At 40.7% G+C, this 23,757-nt stretch overlaps 1 protein-coding gene across 1 annotated transcript in view; it reads right to left on the reverse strand.

Annotated features, from left to right (window-relative positions):
* Positions 1–23,757, reverse strand: part of ITGA8 (integrin subunit alpha 8) — a 550,523-nt gene that overhangs the window by 278,790 nt on the left and 247,976 nt on the right. The window contains exon 13 of the mRNA XM_069211593.1: positions 23,087–23,278. Within this exon, the coding sequence (XP_069067694.1) occupies positions 23,087–23,278 (192 nt within the window). The remainder of the gene's footprint in view (positions 1–23,086; positions 23,279–23,757) is intronic.

A 23,757-nucleotide genomic window follows, 5' to 3' on the forward strand; every position in this document is an offset into this window, starting at 1 on the left:
GCAAGATTAAGGTTGATACTAAAATACAGACCTTGGGAGAAGGGTGGGAAGATGTGAGATGGTACTAGAAGTATAAAAACCAACAGCGGACCCAACATTTGTGCAACATATGTTGTTGTAGTTATGACCAGATCAAAATACGGGGGAGCCTCCCATTTAGGGATGTACCCAAAAATGAGAAGTCTGAACCACATCCTTTTGCTTTTTTTGTGACAAATTGCACATCTCACATCTGTAATGCCATTTTGTAATCAGCTAGTGAGCTTTAAGTAAAGAGATTAGAAACCAAACAGCAGTCTTCCTGTTGAAAGAAGTCAAACTACATGCAAAGTAACACTGTTGGGTTATAATTCAACCCAGAACTCAACCAAAGACAAAGTCATTGCTACAAACATTAAAACCACATTAGCAGAGACTGTGCATTAGAGTTCACAGCTTGTATGTTCTTGGCTTTTGAATTTTGAGACAGATCAATAATTTTGGTGTCATTCTTTTAATTTTTACTAAAGTGCTCTTAGAAACCGAGATGACAAGGAAACATCTGAAGGAACACAAAGGAGAAACCTGTTAAAGGGTGAAGAAAAATCCATAGAATAAATCTCACTCAGCAAATGTGTAAAGGAAGCTAAATGATCAGGAAGTGCAGTTCAAATTTGCATCACAGTTTAGGAAATGAGGAGTAGAATGGAACCAATTAGGAGGAGGCAAGTGTAAAAAAAGACGAAAATAATCAGAAGATAAAGTGCCTCATTCATCATAGGACACACTTCAGAGTTTGCAGAACATCAAAACTGTGAATAAACTTCTGTCTGCAGCTTCCTCTGAAATCCAATTTGCACTGATTAGAGCGACTTGAATACCGTCTCATGCTAATTTTAAAAGGGGGGATTAATTAGAAAAAGCAAACAATCTTGTCACCAGCAAGGTTGTAACGCAGAACACTGAGGCCCCTGTCGCGGTCCCACCCTCCAGGAGCCCCATTCAGTTTAAAGCCCATGTATATCTTTACGATATAGGCATCTTGGGTGGGTGCCCTCATCACATTCTGCAAGGGGGCTCCCAAAATATTGCATTGCATCACTGGTCACCTGAATAACATCAGGGGAGAAACAATGTGCGTAAATAAGTGCTAACAAGAAGCAAATGGCAATGTGTTTCACCACATGCATCGAGGTGTAGCATAGTCAGTGAGATTTGGGAAGTGTGAATCTCACATTTCCCAAATAAAAAAGCAGTGAGCCTCTGGGTGAATGGGTGGAATGACTGAGGTTCGAGATGGACGGTTCCAATGAGAAGGAGAGTTGCTACTAATTTATATTAGGTGGGCTGCTGGGGCTGGTTTAGAGTTTGGTTTAGAGTGTGGCAGATATTTAATTGCACCTTCAATGGAGTTGTCCACCAAATTCAAGTCTGCCCACCCAATTTTGAGCCCTGTGGCCTGCAGGTTTTATGCTGATGGAGTGAAATGTACTCAGATTGGGTAAAACGTCTTCTGATGCCACAACAGAGTAGGCGCCATAAGAAGTAAGCCATAGAGTGAATGGTCAAATGGCTTTTGTTTAGTGTCTTTCGCCACCAGGTGTATCTTGGATGCAAGGGACGGTAAAAAAAGAAAAATTACCCTCACACCCTGGGGGAAAACTCTCATAGTGAGGGGTTCATTTTTGAAAAAACAAGAAATTTTGGAAAAGTTTTACAGCAGGCCATCATATTTGACAGAGCCGTCCATCAAACCTTTCCTGCACTGGCAGTTCCTGCCAATATAGAGAGAGGTACCCAGGGCCTGTAGACATCTCTAAATCTAAATTTGATGGGCAGAGAAAAGGCAGGTTGCCATGTGTAAAGTCCTCTGCCACCATGTCTGCCTTTACTCCGTCTACCAAACCCTGATTGAGGCCCCCTTGTCTAGAGTGGCACAGTGAGTGAAAGACAATGGTTCAGGATGAGCAAAAGCTATTAGTCATACTATACGCAAGCATTCAGGCCTTTTGAGTGTTTGTAGTATGCCTGGAAACATCTAACTGGTGCAAACCTCAAACTTGCCCAACTTTCGAAGCCAACTACTGCCAATGCTTGTGAAGTCAACAAATTGGCATTGTTTCAAGGGGTACTTCTCTGGGTGCAGATTTGTTGTTGTTTGGTAAACTGGTCACACTATATATATATATATATATATATATATATATATATATATATAAGTTAATCATTCAAAAAATTAACAGGCTAAAACATCTGGGAAAATTCAGGGCAATGAGAAAATCCTAATCCAGGCACAACAGTCAGTCACTAAAGTACTTATTCGGGGTGCAACACTCCAACCCCCCCCACCCCCCAAAAAAAAAAAACACTCCTGAGCACATAAGGCTTTTGAAACAACACCGAATAAAATGGTAACAGATTGCTTTGACTCCCATCACAATGGATTCCAGACTTGTAGCAAGTGCTCAGATTCCAAAAGCTCCTTGGAACCAAGCAAATGGCGGCACTGCCCAAATATAACATAATACAAGTTTGTAAATAGTACAATTCATTTTGCACAATTATTGCTATCTGAGTAATATGGAATGGAACAAATGTAAAGCTTTAGCAATGGAGAAACAAAAACAGAAACCTGTGTTAGTAGTATATTTGATGCTTAGCAACATGGACTGCACCTATCTGTGTTAGATCTGCTTCTGGATTCAAAATTGAAAAATTGTAATTTCGAGTGAGTGACAATACTTTTTTTCTGTTTCTTTTTGGGCTAGACACAACATTAGTTGAATATGAATTTCTTCAATGTTCTCCACTAATGGACAATTTTACATGACTTGCAGCATGACTGGCAATGGATTTTAGAGTACAGCTGCAGTTACAGAATTTCATGTTTAGGGGACATCTGTATGATATAGATATATATACAAGTGCGACTTTCTAATTAGGCCCCCAACACGGGTATAAAAGGTACTCGGCAGAATTCACCTAGCTTCTTTTTAGCGCTAAGATTCCTCTCGTTAAAGTTGCACTTTACAACTTCTCAAATACAAATACAACACTTTAGGTTACGATAATATCCAGTTGGGGAGATTTTTACCCTCATAGTGAGGGATTCCCGTGGGAATCTGTGTCTGCTCTGACATTTACGTTTTTCTTTTCATTCAGGGCACTTTTCTCGGATTCATATTGTCCCAAGTTTTTCCTGGCAAAATGTGAAGGTGAAAACTACAGTGCGTGCTTGGCAATTCAGTAAATCATGAATCCACAGAAGCTTGTAATGAGCCCCCTACATATGGATGAAGATCAATCTAATGAAAGTAAAAAAAATAATATGCTATCTTTCATTAGGTCACGTTATGTTAATGCAGATTTGCACCAACGAGAGCCCTGATAAATACATTTGGTAACCTCATTAATATATAAAAATGAGAATGTTTCAGCGTCAAAGAAAAGCTACAATAGGAGAGGGTGGACATACTGCATACTCTTTTTTTCCTTCAAGCAAAAGTTTTTCATGTTTGGTGAAGTTTGAAACAGTGGTATGGTTTAATGCAGTGGTTCCCAACCTGTGGTCCGGGGACCCCTGGGGGGTCAGCGAAGCCTTCTAAGGGGGTCCGCGACTGCTTAGAAAATAAAAAAATAATAACAAATATTGACAATTTAGGTCCCCAGCTTCCAGTAAAGACTCAGGCGGGGGTCCCCTGATTCCAATGATGATTCAGTGGGGGTCCTTGGGTTCCATTAATGTTAAAACGGGGTCCACATAAATCAAAAGGTTGGGAACCACTGGTTTAATGTACCCAATACTATTGGTTTCAATAATCCATCCATATAAAAATGAAGAATTTCTGATGAAAAGGATGTTACTTGCCATGGTGACACAACTTTTTAATTTGTCTTCTCGGTGAGATTAGCAACAATGTGGGCCCTGCATGTCACCCTAAAATATGCGCAGAACTATTGTAGAAATTATGCCACAATGAAAAGCACAGGACTCCTTGATACTAGTACAGACAGGGCTTTGGCAGTCGTGTAATCCTGAATGTTCCAATATACTTACTCCATCAGCGCTTTCAGAAACGGTAGATCTCTTATTGGACTAAGCGTGTTGCTCATACAATTGAGAGTATTTTCCAGTCAGTTTTCATTACTGGGTGAAATAGATTTGAGAAGAGAAAGAGACCAGACTCAAGAACATCTCCAACATCTAGAAGGTACATTTATCAGTAGGCAGCTCTGCACCAGATTATTATCCTTTACCAGACGTTGAAGGGGAAATGAAGTAAAGGCCCCAACAATGATGGGTTCATTCAGGTCCAAGATTGCCCCTCTTTTAATAGCCAGATGGCTAGTGCTAGACCCGATTTATACATTGAGGCATGCAACACTGGTGTACTTCGGATGCAGACAAATATCTCCTGCACTTGACACTTGACTCTGTCAGGCTGTCATTATGTAATTAAGGTCGTGATGTGCTGTACCAGGGAGACTGCATACACGTTCAGTCTCACCTTCTCACCTTCTCTCTAGAAATAACCCTGCCTACATTCTTGTGTCTCCTGACCAACAAATATATTCAGTAAGAAGAAAGAAATTAGCTAATACCTTGGTCACTGATGATATAAGGATGTTAGGTCCTCATTAAGAATATAACACATATAATTCTAAGGAAAACACTCCCATCAATCTAACAATGGCATTGCACAGAGCTCACAATATTGCACCATGTACGGCACCTACATTTTCACACTTTACTCTGAGCAGTTACACATTAATGGAGAATTTGAGTTTTGGAAGGACATCATCATTAGATATCTCAAATTCAGTGTTCACTAGGAAAGATGTCTCGCTTGGATTAAAAATACTATCCAACTATGGCAAATAACATGAAGGTCCACTTTTCTGTGCATCTTTTAATACTGTGCTCAGTGAAGGAAAATTTGCATGGAAAAACACTTGGATTTACTTGGTAATACTAGTAATCATGTGAAGAACTATCTTTTGCAGCAATAACACTCCTCATGACACATGGCTGGTGTGGTATTCTAACTTTTAGTGCTTAAGGAACCTCCCTACTGTAACTAGCTTTGGTGCATAATAGCTGAACTCCTCTCAAGTTGTACCATAAGGATTTCAAAAATCTCACCCAGGCGGTAAAGGGTAAATGCAGCTTAACTCAGCATGATGACCCTACACTATGTGAATGGGAGCTGGACTACAACTCCAGGTCAGCCTGCTCAGATCTAAAGCATAGCTCCCCAAAGAAATTGCCTAAACTAAGCCACCTCAAAAGAAGAAACCTTCAACCAGAGAGCTGACCAGCAAGTATTGATAAAAGATCCAGATCCTTGTCAGTCATCTTTGCACCAAATCTTACGCCTACTCACCGTTCTAGGTGGCCTTCTATTTGGGCAATGCCAGGGTAACCTGCTGGCCACTTTAGTGTTTGTACTGGACTAACTCTAGGGTTAATCCTGGTAACATGGAATGGCTTTTTGAAAACTGATCTTCACATGTTAGCATTTCTAACTAGTTTCTCATCCATTTCCATACACAATCAATCATTTTAAGCAACCTTAATATAGGTTGTGTCTTTTTGAAACTGGTGATTTTTTTCTATTCTATAACTTTAATTAATTTTATATTGCACTCATTCACAATCATTTATAGCAAATCCCACATCCCTTCTGAATATGATGACTTTTGCTGGGCCTATCTGAGCTACAAGGTAACTTGATTACATCTGACTAGTCACTTGGCCTAAAATATCTCCTTCAGAAGAATTCCAAACTAACCCATTATTTAAGTGGTGCCAAGCCTTTTAAATCTTCCAAAAGTATGGCAAATGTGGGTTTAGTGCTTGTGTTCCTATGGTTTTGGAAGTGAGCTCTTTCATGCGTTTGTATTCCCAAGGGGCAAGATGGATAAGATTCTTGCACGGTAATGGTCTTGAGTCCTGTGCAACTTTGTAGTAAGGAACTGGAACCCCCAACTGCCTAGTAAATATTTTAATTTTTCTGCAGTTCTTTAAAAAAAAAACATGAACAAATGTGTGCCAAATTACACAAACTTCCCTGCAACCTCCCAAATAACCTACAGTTATCTCATTAACTCAATACAAAAAGTATTCATTGCAGTGGCAGGTGTAGCTAGGTACTACAGGGGTACACCCCTTATCAGGCCTATTTCTGGAGCTAGGCAAATGGATGTATGGTCAGTACCCATGGCAGCTGCACAGCTTAAGGTGCTTTGTCACGGGGCGTATGTATAGTGTTAACATTAAAAGCAATGGTGTTTAGTTGTAAGATGAGAGTGGACTAATATTTAAGGCCTCCCTCCAAGCATGGCCTGTGTGTGTGATGCAATTGGTTAGATGAAAATAAAAACTAAAGATTGCTGCGCTTTTCCCAAAAGTTAGTTGTACATTTACAGCTCTAGTTGCTCAGCGTGCACTAGTGGAGTAAGTTGCCATCTTTCCAGATCGCAAACTGAAAATGACTGCTTACATAAAATGTTTTACTATATGAATAAGAGGAAAGGGAATACACGAATAACTTTCGTAAAGGGAGCGTCAACAATATCAAACTGAGTTTATTAGTTTTTAAAGATAAAGACATTAAAGTATATATATTTGAATTCTTAATAATATTTAGGTGGTGTCCAGGGTTTCTTTTTTCAAGTTTGCTAAACAACGCCATTATATTTGGACAATTTCCATTCCACAAAAATATGAACCTTAACAAACTGTCTGAAACGTCAAATGTGATGGCTGAGTGCAGTATTTTTTCTGGGAAGATGTTTGTTTTGTTACAAAGGAATGTTATTTGCGTAGATGTAGTTAAAAGAAAACATCTGAGCATGAATTCGTAGTAGAATACAGTCAGTCTCATTTCTACAAACTGCAGTTTAAATACTGAAATCAGCTGAGGCATTGCAATAACTCAATCCTTTGTTCTATTTGACCAAATGAACGCACAAATGGAAAAACAATAACACATGCTCTAAAACGTACTTCTCTAATTCAACTACTGTGTAGTGTCCATGCCAAAGAAGCGTTAGCACATGAAATTCTCCTCTGGACATATGGTGCCCTAATAATGTGCCATAAAAGGTTTTACCATACCGAGTTGTTGAAAGTAGCCACAAAATACTGCGACCACACATTTCTGTGGCAGCCCCATCACCTTATTTATTTTCTGCTGGTCAGTTTCATACATCTCTGGCCATATTTGCAAAGGATAACATGTCCTAGAATTGCCCTTGTGGGCACTGCCATTGTGGGTGTTCAGCGTAGACCTCATTACCAAAAATATGCGCTGTGTGTAGTGCATGCACGAACTCAGCCCACACCAGAAACATGGTGTGGCAGCTCACCGGATGATATGTGAAAATATATTTTAACTAATTTATCATAAAGTTTAATACAGTTTGGTTGGTGCACCCCATTCCTGACACCTTCCCTAACCCTCCCAAAACCGTACCCTACACCTCCCTAAACACCTTCCATTTAGTCGTAAGTATGTCCGTTTTTCCAGGCACTCTACCCCTGGTCCATCCCTAATTTACTACTAAGTATAAAACGTACTGAATTTATACCAATAAAACCATACTAAACCAGTGCTGAAAGCACTCTAGCAGGTTCCAGTATATTCCAGACTTAAAATTATTTAAATTCTCTCCACTATCCAAGGGGGCTTCTGAAGCACAGGACATGTTCATGTACAAAACATAGCCCCAGACTACAACCCTTCCAGGAACCTTCGATCAGCATCTTTGAAACTAATCCCACAACGTCCCTTAACCTGGTAGACACGCAAACTGGGAAGTAGAGGTCTTAAACTATAGAATACCCGAAATCTCGAACTCAGGGCTGAACAAGACTACATTCTCTTCGGAAAACCTCTTGAAACACATATTTTCAAGTAACTGTTGGTCTGAAGTCTGTTACTAGACCTGCAATAAAAGGGGACAGGGTGTTGGCCCGTACTGGGCTTCAATAGCCTCATTTCCACACTATTTCTCATGCACATTGTTCGTCTTTGCTTACTCTCCATTCTGCACTTTAATAGCACTACGAAGTAGGCATCCGATTACACCTAATGCTTTACAGCACTAATAATAATAAAAACCTGTATTAAATTTAGCAATAATCCCTTACATAAGGTATTCCTGAAAATGCATATTTGGTCTTGGTTAAAGCAGTATACAGAACACAACATTATCACAGATTCCTTAGCCCAGTCCGTTTGTTAATAGCTCTCCTCACACCTTCCGTTCAGAAATACTGGTGGACACAGGGACTGCATTACAAATAGTTGTGTATGCTTTTCCATAATACATTTATCAGGCTACAATTAATCGTTCTTGCCACACTGCTCGACAGTGACACGAATCCTTCACGCTGTCACATTTTGAAGACGGTTGGTGAAGAGGTTGAGGACAGACCAGACTGGCAAGGTGACACACGTGGCCAGTTACGTAATGTTATTTAGTACAGTGCAAGCAAGTCACAAGTCTTTACTGTGGTGGCTACAATAGGCACTCCATAAATTAGATCCAAGTGTATGTTGGAAGTGGACAAGAAACAGATGATCTGTATTGCAGTAATCAGGGCCTACCTTAAATGTTACGTTTCTAAGCACAGAACAATAATTACAAAATCAGGTCAATTGCTTTCTTAATTTAAATGGAAGAACATCTGTTCATATCATAAACGATAGAGAAATTATACAAATGAGTTGCTTCTCTGTTTAGAAACATATATTACCGTCTAATAAAATATTTATAATTGCACATAGTAAATCCTGACAGAATTGAACGAAGTTGATTTGGTTTATTGAAATATAAATGGTTCAATATGTGGTACTACTTCGAGAACGTCTCGTTTGTAAACACTGGGAGGATTTCATTTATTAATCCTAACAACTGGAATGGGAAAATCTAAACAAAAATGTTTTTCAGGGAAAAGATCAATGATTATGTCATATTAGTTATATGTGCATGTTCAGTCAGGAGTTTTTAGATTCAGTTAATCACCTCTCATAGCAGGAGGTCAACCTCCTATTCACTGATGCAGATCCTCGGCAACATGTGGACGTTATTGAACGCAGAAAACATAACAGCCAGCAGCAGTTGTTTAATTAGGACTAACCTAGTTTACCTCGACTCATTAAACAACTATAAGGTGATATTGGTCCAAAAAAATAACTAAGTGTTGACCATTTAGAGCCAATCTGAGAACAGCGCTTCGAAACACATGAACAAAACAATTGTAATCATAGAAACAAACCGGATTTCAAACAAGGGCTGAAAAGAATAGATATATTTTTTGGAAACGTCAGTAGGGACGTCCTTCGTCCGATTCCCACAAGCACATTTTAACAGATGGAGCTGTTAAAAACAGTAATGTTTTAATAGGATTAAGTGTGTTTATTGGATTACAGAGTAAGACAGGTCTGATTAACTCAGCTGTTATGTGCTTAGATTCAGTAGAAATCAGTTTAGAGAAGACATATGCTCCTTAAATCAATTGTACGAATTATTTACTCGTCATAGTGGTCATATTTTATGAAACGACGATTATTGCATTACCCTAAACTGGCATGTTATGGACAATTATGCCCATTACATGCTTTAGACAAAAAGAGAATATACATGAATGCACTAGAAGTACTAGAAAGTTATATTTCATAATTAGAGACATCTTCCATCAACGTTTTCAGGACAGGAGTTCACATAAACTGAGCTTTACCAAAAGTGTTTCTCCACCCTGCTCGCCTCTCCTGTTTTAAATCCACCGAATGCATTATGGGATTACATATGACTTTGCCTTTCTCTGTGGTATTTTTCACAAGATTGATAAGGCTGACATTACATTGTAATGTTAGAATTTGCTGTCATCCAAGACTAGGCCCAGCATGTTTCTGCGGCCTTGTTTTAAAAAGTATGGGTAATTCTTGATGTACTTTTGACATACCTGTTTTTTTAGTTTGAAATCAATAGCCTAAATAGAAAATGGTATCATATGAAAAGTTAGTCTCACTCACAGAATATAAAAAGACACAATATTTTGTATCATCTGGTAAATTTAAAAGCAAGGAACATTGATAAAGCCAATAAGAATGACTTTTGTGTACTGCATGAAAAGAAGGGTGAACACATACTAGGCCACATAAGTACCCATACACGTAAGCCAAAAGCCATGTACACAGGCAACACAAATTAACGTACCTACGTACACAGAATACACTCAAAGTATTTCATACCTGCCTACATATATTGGCAAGCTACACATTTTTGATAGCAATGTTAATCTGGCATAGAACCATGAGTAATTAGTTTTCATCTTTCTATTTCAAGTTGATGTAGAAATCATCTCTTCCATACAGAGAGCACATGTCTACTATCACTAAATACAATATAAGTAAACACTCACGTAGAGAACATTTTAATGCATGGGGTGTCAATCAAACTGTTACAGTCCACTGACAAGGAAGGAGTCCGGATTTTTGCCTCTCCTTATCCTGGCAGTTTAGTTGCTAACCTTGCGGTTTGCTATACCGTTATGAGACTCCATTTAGCTAAAAAAAATCGTCAGATGGAAAACACTGTTGACAGCTGTATTCGGTGTCCTCAGGGTTTAGTTTCAGCATTGGTTCATTAAATGTGTTTCTTCTAATTTTTTATGGATTATCGAATAACATTTTCTTGTTACATAATAACAAGTGTATTTGAATATTTTCAATCTCAGCATTTCGTTATCAATAGATTTTATTCATAGGTAGATTCACAGGTGAAGGACGAGTGACAGCCATCACATGCACGTGACATTATACATCACGACAGTAAATGCTGCTGGAGGGCTGCCATCACCTGGAAGGCACAGAACAATGAAAAAAAATACATAGTACAAGGCAAAAGGCAGCACGCTTCTCTGGTTCGTGGCTAAATGTCAAAGCAGAATAATGAAACTATAGAAGGTGAACCTGTGCGGCAGACATAAACCAGTCATACTCTGTCTCCTGGGATTTAATCATTCTGAGTAGGCGGCTTGTATTTCTGCAAAAGAACATGTAATGTAGGCTTGCCTTCAATTAACTTTGTTGGCTATAGGTTTTGACAGAGCTGTATTCTATTTAAGGGATTAGAAACAACTCTGGAATGTGGTGCTGACGGGACAGGAGTAAATGTGTTTTAACATTTCTACGATGGAAGCTGTCAGAATTCTACTTTATAGTCAATACAACATTTAAAAGGGGCAGGAGAAATCTGCTTAACAGAACAGTGTTGCAATCCTCGAGAGAGTGAATAAAGAGAGCATGAGAGTAAAAGACGTTGAAGGAAGAAACAGGTAAAGTAAGAGAGTTAGGGCCAAATGTAGCAAGCGTTTTGCATGACGCAAACCGCGAAAATCGCAGTTTGCGCCATGCAAAACGCGCATTGCGATGCACATTCCCATTTTGCAAGTCGGTACCGGCTCGCAAAATGGGAATGCGACTCGCAAATAGGAAGGGGTGTTCCCCTTCCTATTTGCGAGTCCCACCTCGATGCAGAATTGCTTTGTGACCAGGAACGCAGTCGCAAAGCAATTCGCAGTTACCACCAGTGTCACACTGGTGGTAACCCATTCGCAAAAGGGAATGTTGTGAATGTTGCCATAAATGTTTTTTCAGAGCAGGCAGTGGTCCAATGGACCACTGCCTACTCTGAAAAACCTAAACCAAATGGTTTCGTAATTTTTTTGTATTGCAACTCGTTTTCCTTTAAGGCTGCAATCCAAAAAAAAAAAACTGCTTTATTTAAAAAGCAGTCACAGACATGGCGGTCTGCTGTCTCCAGCAGGCCACCATCCCTGTGTGTGCAGGGAATCGCAATGGGGTCGCAAAATGCGATCCACCTCATTAATATTAATGAGGTGGGTCTTTGCGACCTCATTGCGATTCGCAGATGGTGTTTGAGACACCGTTCTGCATCTGAATTTGCAATTCGGAAATTGGGAGTCACACCGACTCGCAATTTCCGAATCACAAATTCGGAATTTGCTAAATCTAGCCCTTTGAGAGGAGGAAAGGGAAGACATCTGAGAAAAAAGCAAGCAAGACTGGTTGAGAAAGGTTTAGAGCATTGTTGCACAATTGAAACGAATATAAATGATTAAATAAAAACAAGTGACCTCTAAGTATGCTATAATACTGATGCAGTACAGAACACGGTGGGTTGGAGAGTGCTTAGGTTACTGATGGACCAGACATTAATCGAGAAGGACGCACATTCGTTTTCACTCTTACTGTGATCCTGTGCAAATCATGATATGTTTGATTTTTGTCATTAATTTGGGGCACTATAACTGAAAGATAGCCCTGTTGTCTGAATCTCTGTCTAATCTGTCGAACTGCTGTCTGAAGCCTGGGCTCTTAAGCCTGGCATCATCAGAGAGTTAGCTCCGTTATTAAATACCAGACTCATGCAAATGCATCAGAGACTGCTTTAATACGTTTTGTAAAGCTTGTAAGTTTGCCGTCTCTTGCAAGGTTTGAAACAAACACCTGTAAGATTGACATTTTGTGTGTGATCATGCGGCTGACGCCAACTAACCAACGCATGCAGTCTTTGAGTGATATGCTAGCTCTGCTACGTGGGCTTAAATCTTTAAGTGCTGGAAAAAGTAAGCTACAGCGCTGGTGTGTAAATTATAGTGCCTATAAGATATCTGTAACATGGGAGATACCTCTGGTGTATAATTATTTTACCTGTAAGTTCTGTCTCATCGGAGGATGGATACGTTTGCTAGGTGATTCCACAGCCAGTAAGGTCTGGAACTCTGGCATCTAGTGCCATAGCCTGTAGGTCTCTGTAACCTGTTTAAAAGTTCTCTTATTTAAAGACCAGCAGCATCCTGTATCAATAAACTGAACATTTCCAGGTAGGTTCTGAAGAGAAGAGAAGCAGTTCTCTCAGGTAAAGTTCGGTCTCTCACAAATATCATTTAATTGATATCAGAAATCTCCCACGAAGTAGTGTACTCTTGTGACAGGCCTTCAAGGGAGATTTTACATCTGGCAACCTTTAAAATTAGATGATTGGTCAGAAACATTATGAGTGGAATGGGATGGCTAATTTTACCAAATTCGTGTGGCAAGTGTGGACATTGGAAGCAGGGAAGAGGTGTAAGGCAGGCAGATGGCCTATGAACTAACCTGAGCCATTGTGCATTACATTCAGTCATGGGATCTTTTAGCCAGTTCCTACAAGAAAAATTATATTACATCCAACAAAATGTGATGATGCTTTGTTTTTACAAAATGATGAATTACTTTGTCATGTATGGTTCTCATAGAGAGCTGCTATCATTTATTTCAGTTTCCAAATGTCATAACTCACTGCTATGACATAGCAACAGTTGATAACAAAAATCATCATCAACTGTTGTTGCATCATAAAGGCCTTCCAGGCCAGGCTGACAGATCTCTCGGAAGGCAAGCTTTTCTTGTCTGCTTTGAATGAAAGGTGAAACTACAGCTGCAGAAGAGGGAAGGAAGGCAGGGAAGATGATTGGCATTGGTCAAGGATGTCAGGTGAGTTTTTATGTTTTTTACCTTTTGATTAGGGATACATAGCATAGGCCATGCTATAAATGGCAGGGGCAGCTTAATTTGTGGACCATACAAAAAATAAAATCATAGATTGGTAAAAAGTGAATTACGGGGATGTTTTCCACCTCGAAGTTTTGAGTGACATCATAGACAACTGAAGATTTGCTCTCTTCTATTTGATGTCACTCAGAACTTGTCTGTGAAAATCACCCACGTAATTCACTGTTACCCATCTATAAGTCTATAAGTTTCTCTTATAAGTCGGTGAAGTTATCAGTCAAAAGTGGAAAGAGAGCAAGTCATTTCTTTTGTTTTAGTCCAGCTGTGCTGAAACATGACAAACCTCTTGAGTTTGGGGCTTCATACACCACTCTGGATAAAGAAATTGTTTCTTTCCTGTGGGAGTAGTTATGTAGCTTGAAGAACTTTCTGGATTCACAGGCTGGTCATCATTCCACCATCTAGTGGTTGGATACGGAATTCTCAAGTAAACCAGTATTTTTTTTTTTCTTGCTGTTGGCCATCCACAATCCCACCATTTGGTATCTCATCCAGCCTCTCCTGACATCATGCAATACCCCTTGGAAGCTCCAACGTGTGGTCATCATCTTCAGGTTCATTAGTTTTCTTCTTGCTCCCCTATCTTCTAAATAAAGGAGGCGGTTGGTCACCTGTGAATCCAGAATATTATTCAAGCTGCAAAACTACTCCTACAGGTAAGAAACAATGTTGTTTTGCAGTGTGAATCATTTCTGGATTCACATGCTGTGCATTGATTTTGTAGCAGCTTCTAATCTTGTGGTAGGGATGAAGATGAGCTTGAATTTATAAGTAGATGTTTTAATACTTTTTGCCCTCCTTAAGCTTCCTGGATCGTTTGAGTGTCTATGCAATAGAATTATGTAAAACTGCACACTGATGACCAAATAGCTGCCATGTAAAAGTGTTGCAAAGATATATTTTCTAGAAAGGCTATTGTTGCTCCTTTTTTCATGCGGAGTGTGTCTTTGCTTTGGAATGTGACTGTATTCCTGCATTTGATTGACACATTGGGATTACTTTTTAATTCCATTTAGAGGCTATACCTTTTCTCAATGCTTTATCCATGTTGTCTGCAAATGACACAAATGATTGCTTTGTCTTTCTGCTTGCCTTTGTTTTTTCCATACAGTACACAATTGGTTGTCCTACCTTTAATATGTGTAAAGCTCTTTCTACTTGATTTTGCGGCTCTTGGAAAAAGCATGGTATTTGAATTGACTGGTTTATGTGGAAATATGAAATTACTTTGAGTACAAAATGCGGATACATTCTCATGACTAGTCTGTCCTTGTGGATCTGCAAGTATAACACTTGGATTGTAAGTGTTCACAGTTCACTCAGGCTCAAAAGTCTTCCTCATTAGTTGTGCTAGTACCAGGTTTAAATTCCATGTAGGGGCTGACTACCTCTATATTCTTTTTATTATAATTGCTCTGAACGATCTCCTTTCTATATGACCTCTTGTGTAGGGCACTATTGCTGCTAAAAGTACTTTTAATTAATCATTAGTTATTTTGCAGCCCAGTAGGTGTGTGAGACATTTGAGGACAATTGTGTCCTTAGTATTATCCTGTAAGAGCTCCATATTTTGCACCATATTGATTATTTTTCCGGTTTGGCTATGTAACACTTTCTTGTTGTCAGCCTTCTTGCTTTTCGAAGACCGGCCCTTGTGTTTTCTGGTATACCTAGGTGGCCAAATTCTATGTTGTCAGGAGCCAAGCTGCTAAACTGTAACTAACTGGTTCTGGATGAAGAACTATCCCCCTTTCATTGACAGCAGGTCTTGGTGTCTTGATAACCTCTGTAAGTTGTCCTGCGCTATTCCTATTAGGTCCGAGCACCAAGTTTGTCTCGGCCATTGAGGGGTAATGAGTGCTAGAGTCATATTGGAATGTTTGCATTTGTTGATTACTCTGTACAACAGCAGTATCAGGGGAAAAGCATAAACTAATTTCCCTGACCAATTTATCGCCAGAGCTTTCCCCATAGTTTGGTGGTGTGGACATCTGGATGCAAAGTACTGGCATTTTGCATTTGCTGGCATTGGGAATAAATCTATTTCTGGTGTTCCCCATTGTTTGAATATCTGTTTGAGCACTGCTTCATTGAGTTCCCACTCGTAGGAGGATGATGCTTGTCCCTGCTTAGCTTGTCTGCCGCAACATTGTCTTTCCCTGGGAGATGAATTGCCATTGAGTTAATTTATCTCTGATTGGCCCACTTTCAGATTTCCCGAACTAGTCTTGATAGAACAAAGGATTGTAATCCACCCTGCTTTTTTAGATAAACATTGTTGTTGTATTGCCTTTGTGAACTAATAGAGATTTTCCCCTCAGCTCTTTCTGAAAGGCTTTTAAGGCTTAGAACACCGTCTTTAGCTCTAGAACATTGTATTGGTGTACGGTTTCCTGTTCCTCCCATATACCTCTTTGAGTGTACCCATATGAGGTCCCCAAACTACACATGAGGTGTCTGTAGTAATGGTTACTGTTGGAGTTGGTTGTATAGATGGTCTACCTGCTGGTAAATGTGGTCTGTTCCACCACACCATCTCCTCCTGTACCTTTTCTGTGACAATCACTAGATCTTCCAAACTCATTGTGAATTGTGACCATTGGCTTTGTTGCCATTCTTGAATTGGTCTCATATGTAGTCTTACATATGGTATGAGAGGGATGCAAGAAGCCATCTTCCCCAGTATTTTCCCCATAGTCCTCACTGTCAGAGGCTGCCCCTTATGGTAAAGGTGGGATTCTTGAAGTGCTGATGCTGTCCTTTCCCTGCAAGGGTGAGCATTTGCCCCTGTTGAGCTAATTTTTGCTTCCAGAAATATTTTTTCTTGTTCTGGTGATGAAGTTTCTATAGTTATTGAAAACCCCAGACTGAAAAGTGTTGCTATCACTTTCTGTATGTCTGTTTGGTATTTTCTTAAATAGTTTGCTTTTACTTTCCAGTCACCTAAATAAGGATATACGTGTATCCCTTGTCTTCTTAAGTGTATTGCCACTGCTCCTAGGCACTTTGTAATCACCCTTGATGGAGACTTTATCCTGAAGGCCAGCAAGTTGAATTGATAGTGTGTCCTTTACACTACAAAACACAAATATCTGTTGTGTCTGTGATTAGTTGGTACGAACAAGTAAGCAGCTTTAGGTCTATAGTTGCAATGTAATCTCCTTTTCCCAACTGTGGTATGACTACTTACAGTGCTGACATCGTGAATATTGGGGTTTTTATAAACTTTTTGATAAAACGGAGGTCCAATATAAAACATAGTGCTGGTATGTGTATCTGTTTAGGAGAGCGTTCAAGTTGGGTGCACTTCTCTCAAATTTCCTATCCACTATTGCCATCTTTTTACTTTCTTTATCTGGTGGAGGACCTGATGTAGTTTGATGTAGTTTGGAAGTTTACCCTTCAATGATGGAGTTAGCTCGGCCTGTTCTTCTTATGTACATCATTTGACAAATATGTGTAGTTTTTCTCTGCCCTCGGTGTAACAACACTGCACTTTGCAGGCTCCTTGAAGGCCTCTCTCCCTCGATCCAGGATTGTGTTTTCTCCTCCTTCAGTTGCACTCCATATTTCTCTACTGCTGTTTTTATGAGTTGTCCCTACCATGCAATATTATCCGGAGGTGATGGCCTTGATTGATATGTGTCAATTCTCTGTTTGGAGGAACCTGTTTGAATGTCTTGCCACTGAGTTTCCACATACTCTAACCAAACAAAGTCCTGAAATACACCCATGTCCATGGTAATAGGATTATCTTTGTTAAGAATAATTCTTGTTCTTCCACCTCCTTCTGTGGCTCTGGTGTCAAGGGGTGGGGTCCAGTTCTTTGACATCCTTCTCAGTTTGTTCTTTTATTATCAAAGTATTTTGGGGGTTTTGGAATTCCCGAAGGGATGCATCAAAATCCCTTCTCTTCTGTAGAATTGCAACCATTTATGCTTCTAGGCAGTTGTTCTTATGCTCTCTCCAGGTGGATCATTCTTCGAGGTCGCGCACCGTAGTCGATTTACTTTTCAAAGTTGAGGATCCCTTCAACACTGTATCGCTTGTTGTCTTTTTCGGTAGGTGTCTCATGATTTTTTTCTTCTTTCAACTTTTTTCAACTTTGAAATCTCTTAACTCCAATCATTGTTTAATGCTGTTGTCTTTTTGGGTGTTCGGCGGACTACGGTGTCCTTGCTGTGGGACCCGAGGGGCTCTTTTTGTCTTTGCTTGCCTCCAGTTGGCAAGGCAGCTTTCTGTGTTTTAGAGTCTGGTGTTCTACACTCTCCACTGAATGTTTTCTTGGTGTTACCTGGGCTCTTTTGACCTTGGGCTTGTGCTGTTCCCTCTCTAAGTCGATGATTCTCATTTCAGCATCCAAGCCTTTTTCTTCTGGCCCTTTGGCAATGTTATCCTCATTGTCGCTCGATAAAACCAGGTCCTTAAGAGTTGGAGTCTGCTTCCGGCCCTGCATGGCATAGTGTGCCTGCCTCTGTTTGTCCCTTGCCCTCTTCGGCTTGAAGTCTGTATTGGCCTTGCAGTTGTCACTCTTGTGGTAGAGCGGGAGGCAAAGGTTACACACCTGATAGTTGTCCTTCTGGGAGAATGTGTGGTGGCACTTCTGGCAGAATTGGAAAGGTGTCTCTCCATATCACGTGGAACAGGTGGCCCCCTGTCCGGACATTCTCCAATATGGTCTTTATGTATGTGATCAAACTAATTTTCTCCGCCACCTTTTGTCAGTGGTCTTCTTCAGTGTTTTGTCAATAAAACTTCATCCAAACTTCCTATGTTTGCAGATTGGAGAGCCCTCAGCTATGATTCCAGACCCAACAGCAGACAAAAAGCATCTGAAGATGGTGACCAGGTATGGGAGCTTCTGGGGAGGGTGTATGGCATCAGGAGAGGCTAGATAAGACACACAAAGAGGTCCCATAGTTCGGGAGACTTAAATAGCATAGGGCGGATTAAATTTACTTTGCACCTATAAGATACCCCATACTTCTTGTGTATTGGTTTCTGTTTCCAGGGTAGACAGTATGGGTGTTCTTCATTTTCTTTCACTCCTCTCTTTGTGATTAAGATCATCAATGCCCAACAACAAAACAAGTAGAAGGACTTCTAGTATGCTGGTGAATTCTGGACAGAATAACGCACAACATGAGAATCCAGAAAAGATTCTTGCTGCAAAACAAACTGTTCTGGGGAAGTGCAGGCTGTCCAAATCTATTCTCACTAGTGCTCTGCAGCTAAATCACAATGTTGAAAACACTGAAAGAAACTAACTGTTTTAAGGGCAGCTAAAACAGATCTTGTCTTAGAGGTTACACTGTTCTGATTTGTTGCTGAGTAGAATGGTTCAAATATGTCTAAGATAATACTGCTTGTCATGGGTGGCTGGACTGATAATGTGGCTACTGAAGCATACTGCCTGATTTTGATGCAGCTTTTTTGGTTTGTGGAAAAGTTTGATTGGCATCATGAACTGCCTCATTTTGCTTCGAGGAAAGAATCCCTGTGTTGCTTCCTTTTCTATATAGAACGATTATAGAAGCAATTACTTTGATTTTGATAAGTTAACTGCAGAGAATGTTAAAAAAATAAATTGAAGACTGGGGATAAGGGAGAGATAGTTCACGTAAATATACATGTGCATAATTATGACTACACCTAGGTGGAGCACTCCACTTTTTTGTTATAACTGTTTCTGAATTGAGATTTACAACTAGATGTAGAGTTCAATGTCTCCACCCTCTCCAATTAGTGGATACAGCCTTCTGCAATGGTATTTACAACCATAAAGTGCTAAAATGCAGTTATGACTGTCTGTTATGTTTCACCTACATGTCTGCCACCTGAGTGGACCACAAAGAAGACTATTTCTTTATGGGAAAGTATACAGAAATATAATGAAGTTTGCTATTTATGTTAGAAAATAAATATATTTAAATGTATACTATATTAATTTAGAATATTTATTATTAATCTAGTATAATAAGATATACTTCTACAGTACATTAAGGGGGTCATTACAACAGGCCGCCAATGCGTCCGCACTCCCGCGTGCCCATTATGACATCCCTGCTGGGCCGCAACATGGGAGCCGGCTCCAAATGGAGCCGGCGGTGTTGCGGCCGTGCGACGGGTGCAGTTGCACCCGTAACGCTTTTCACTGTCTGCAGAGCAGACAGTCAAAAGCCGCATGGGGCCCTGTCACGGGGCCCCTGCACTGCCCATGCCATTGGCATGGGCAGTGCAGGGGCACCCAGGGGCCCCGCGACTCCCCGTACCGCCAGCCTTTTCCTGGCGGTTCAAACCGCTAGGAAAAGGCTGGAGGTAGGGGGACTCGTAATCCCCTGGGCAGCGCTGCTAGCAGCGCTGCCCTGGCGGATTACTACCGCCGGGGCCATTGTGGCAGGAAACCGCCGGCCCCAGCGGTGCGACCGCTGCGCTTCCGCCGCAGTCGTAATGACCAGGAGAGCACCGCCAGCCTGTTGGTGGTGCTTCCGTCATTTCCGCCCTGGCGGTCCTGTACCGCCAGGGTTGTAATTACCCCCTAAGTCCTTAATGTACATGTGCATTAAATATAATAAATGCAATATTTTAATGTCATTGTAGGAAAGCTGCCTTTTTTGAGTGGTGACTCCAGATTTTTCACCTTTTGCTGGACCCTACATCTGCGATGGCTTTAGACCTCTGTGCACTTTACTCCTGCCACCCAGAAGTACAGTGTCTGTGCTCCCACTTCAACCATAGTTACATTGGTTTATTCCTGGCTGGCACATTTAACTTTCCTGTAAGCCCCTATAAAAAGTGCACCCATGACCTTGAAGTTAAATGGCACCTATGGACTGCAGTGCTTATGGTGTCATCCATTATAGGGACAGTGCAAACATTGCTTTAGGCCTGCCCTGTGTAGGTTGACTGTTGCAGTATAAATATGCACTATGACCTGTCAAAATAAACTCTTTCGACAGGTAAAAACTTCCCTTCAAATAACTGTAAGCCACCTAATATAAATAATTTAGCCCACAAGCTAGGGTGTATAGATAGGGTTTAAAAGTGGGACATGTAGAACATTATTATTGCCATATCATATAGTGACAAGGACCTAAAAGTTTCACATTGGCAGTCCAAGCTGTTATATGTAGAAAACTAAATTAAAATACTAATACTGTATCTCAGGAATGGAGCAATCTAGAAAAATAATGAAACCACAAATTTTAATAGTTATTCAAATCCAATTTAATTGTGGAGTTTTATTTTCATAACTATCAAGGAAAAGTAACTTTTAGAAAGTTACCCTTTTCCTGCCTGAACTGGCACAAGACTAATTATTATACATCTCTGCCAGCTATCAGCCTGTGCTCAGCTTTGAATAGGTGTGAAAAATGCCTTTCAGGAGCAAAGCCTGGACTGACCTGAATGGGGAGAAACAACTAAAACAGGTTGTTTTGCTTTCCTTCTCTTATCTTATGACCGAGCTGACAAAACTTCTCTGGAATGCACTTCTTAGTTTAAAGAAGACATTTATTATTATTATTACTTCACCACGAGGTTCCTGAAAAATGAGATTAGTAGGTTGGAAGCACACGTTTAAAAGTAGTCACAGCAATGAAAGCAAAATATATCAAAGTACTTCTCAGTTGCAATGTACACAGCAAATACATGTGATTATATTATAGCATAACTTCAAAGCAAAGAATAAAAGTCAAAATTGCATCACCGTAGGGCCTATCACTGCTTGTCATCATTCTCCTATCTTCAAGTTGATGACTCCAGTCCAACTGCGAGAAAGAGACTTTCCACCCAAACGGGAGACAGGCAGCTGACGTCCGCTCCTGACTGAAGTCTTGAAAGATCTCTCCTCGCTGCTGCCCACAGAGCCACTGTTACAAAAACGTTCCTCTTCCTCTCAGACTCGGGAAATGAAAACAAGCCATTGGAGACTGGCCAGATCTCCTAGGCCCCTCCTCTTCCCAAGGCTGAGCAGAAAGGAAAACACCAGATATACGCTCTCTTATCACGTTAGGGTTCGTGTGAATTCAGTTCGAAAAACACAGCTTGGTCTACCATGTGGAAAAACACAGCTTGGAAAAACACAGCTCATCTGCAATGTCTCAGCTGCAATGCCTAACTCCACGTTAAAGCCAATAGGCAGCTAAACTGAATACCAAATGTAATGTCTAATGCCATGTTAAAGCCAATAGGCAGCTAACCTAAATACCAAATGTAATGTCTAATGCCATGTTAAAGCCAATAGGCAGTTAACCTAAATACCAAATGTAATGTCTCATGCCATGTTAAAGTCAATTGGCAGCTAACCTAAATACCAAATGTAATGTCTAATGCCACGTTAAAGCCAATAGGCAGCTAAACTGAATACAACATGTAATGTGCTACTGGTGAACATTGAGCAACTACTATGAGCAGTGGTGAAACACAAAGTCATTGGTCAAACACAATTAATAGCATAACACAGGTAGGGTGGGGAGGGCTGTGGGCATCCTATTTGACACTACAGTGTCAAATACTTCTTCATCAGTCCGTCGAGAAACATGTGAAACTTGAAAAGGAGAAAATAGGATGCCAAAATCTCTGGGTTTGTTGCGGTACAGTGCCCACTTCAAACTGGTCTTTGGCCTGGTAGGATTACCTTAATTCACTCCCCATGCGCAACTTCAGACATCATTGACCAACTGTACATGTGGCCAAAGACCATCATCTTGAAAATGTCCTGAGACATTGCATGTTGGACCTGGTCGCAGTGAGGCAATTGGGATATACTGAAAAATAACTTTTTCCCCATTAGTTGGTGCCATTCTTAAGTGTGGCACTGAAAGGCACCCATGTAAGAACACTTTCTGAACCTGTGGAAAGTCAGACGTGGACAGGACATGTTGTCTGAGCCCTGAGAGGACCCATGAAGGACTGCTCCTGCTCCCTCTTGACCCCAAGCACATGAAACCTTGTTTTCCACCCACCAGCCTAAAAGAAAACAGGCTGCGGCCTTGTCTCTGGCCCTCAATCGATCTGGCGGCAATGCTGTAGCCAGCAGGGTGCACCAGTACCCTTGCATTGTTCACTGTCAGCAGTGAACATTGCAATGGTGCTGGGCAGGGGGAGGCTGCACTGCCTTGCCAAGTGTATGGGCAGTGCGGGGGCCTCTCTGTGGCCTCCTGCAACTGTTCTGCACCAGCCTCTTCATGGCAGTGTTACCACCATGAAAAGGCTGGCAGAGAACGAGGTTGTAATCCACAGGGAAGCGTTGCATGCAGCGCTCCCCTGGCAGATTAGGAACTCTGCCACCTCCAGACCGCCATTATCCAAGATCTTAGCAAAGCTGGCAGTCGGACCGCCAGGGTTGTTATGTTCTGGTCGGACCGCCACACTAGTAATGAGGCCCTAAGTTATATGTGATTTCTTCAATTTCATTCTTACACATTGCCTATCCAACCACCTCCAAAAATCCATACCTGGATATTCATTGTTATCAATGTCTGAATCTCCTCGGAGTGTAAATCCAAATCCTGCAGGTATAGATTGCGAGGCCCATGATCCACTCAGCACCTGCGAAGGCCTCTCGCTTAACCCATTTTCACCTCCATTGTAAATAAATACTTTGCCTCTTCGGTCCTCTCCTGCAAAAGGGGCGCCTACTGCAATATCTGCAACCAAAGAAAGCAGAAGTGTTAAAAATACCAGAAAAAAAGAATTAGTATCAAGCCCATACTTGCCTTAGATAAACATTTTGAGATTACATTTTTTATTATTTTAATAGTTTTTATGAAATATTCCTCTGCTATATTAAGCTTTGTAAAATGTGACAGTTCTCAGAATCAGTATAAGAGCTATTGAGCTTGCCTAACAAACACTCACTACTCCTTGGATGTCTGCTAAAGGGTGTAGGGGGTAGCAGCTCCTACCTTTTGCTTCCCCTTTGGTACCTTTGACACTGTTCTTGTTCCCCTGGTGTCAGGGGCCCTGTATACAGTGTTAAAAAGAGGAAGGAAATAGGGATTAAATAACATGGTTTACTTTATGGAGGTGTCACCATGTTTTCCTTTTCCAAGCCCTCTGCATCAAATAAGGGGCTGTTAAGAGGCTACATGTGTCAAAGGGCACATAATGTCTTCACACTACTCGC

This window comes from Pleurodeles waltl, chromosome 10 (assembly GCF_031143425.1).
Source record: "Pleurodeles waltl isolate 20211129_DDA chromosome 10, aPleWal1.hap1.20221129, whole genome shotgun sequence".
NCBI lineage: Eukaryota > Metazoa > Chordata > Amphibia > Caudata > Salamandridae > Pleurodeles > Pleurodeles waltl.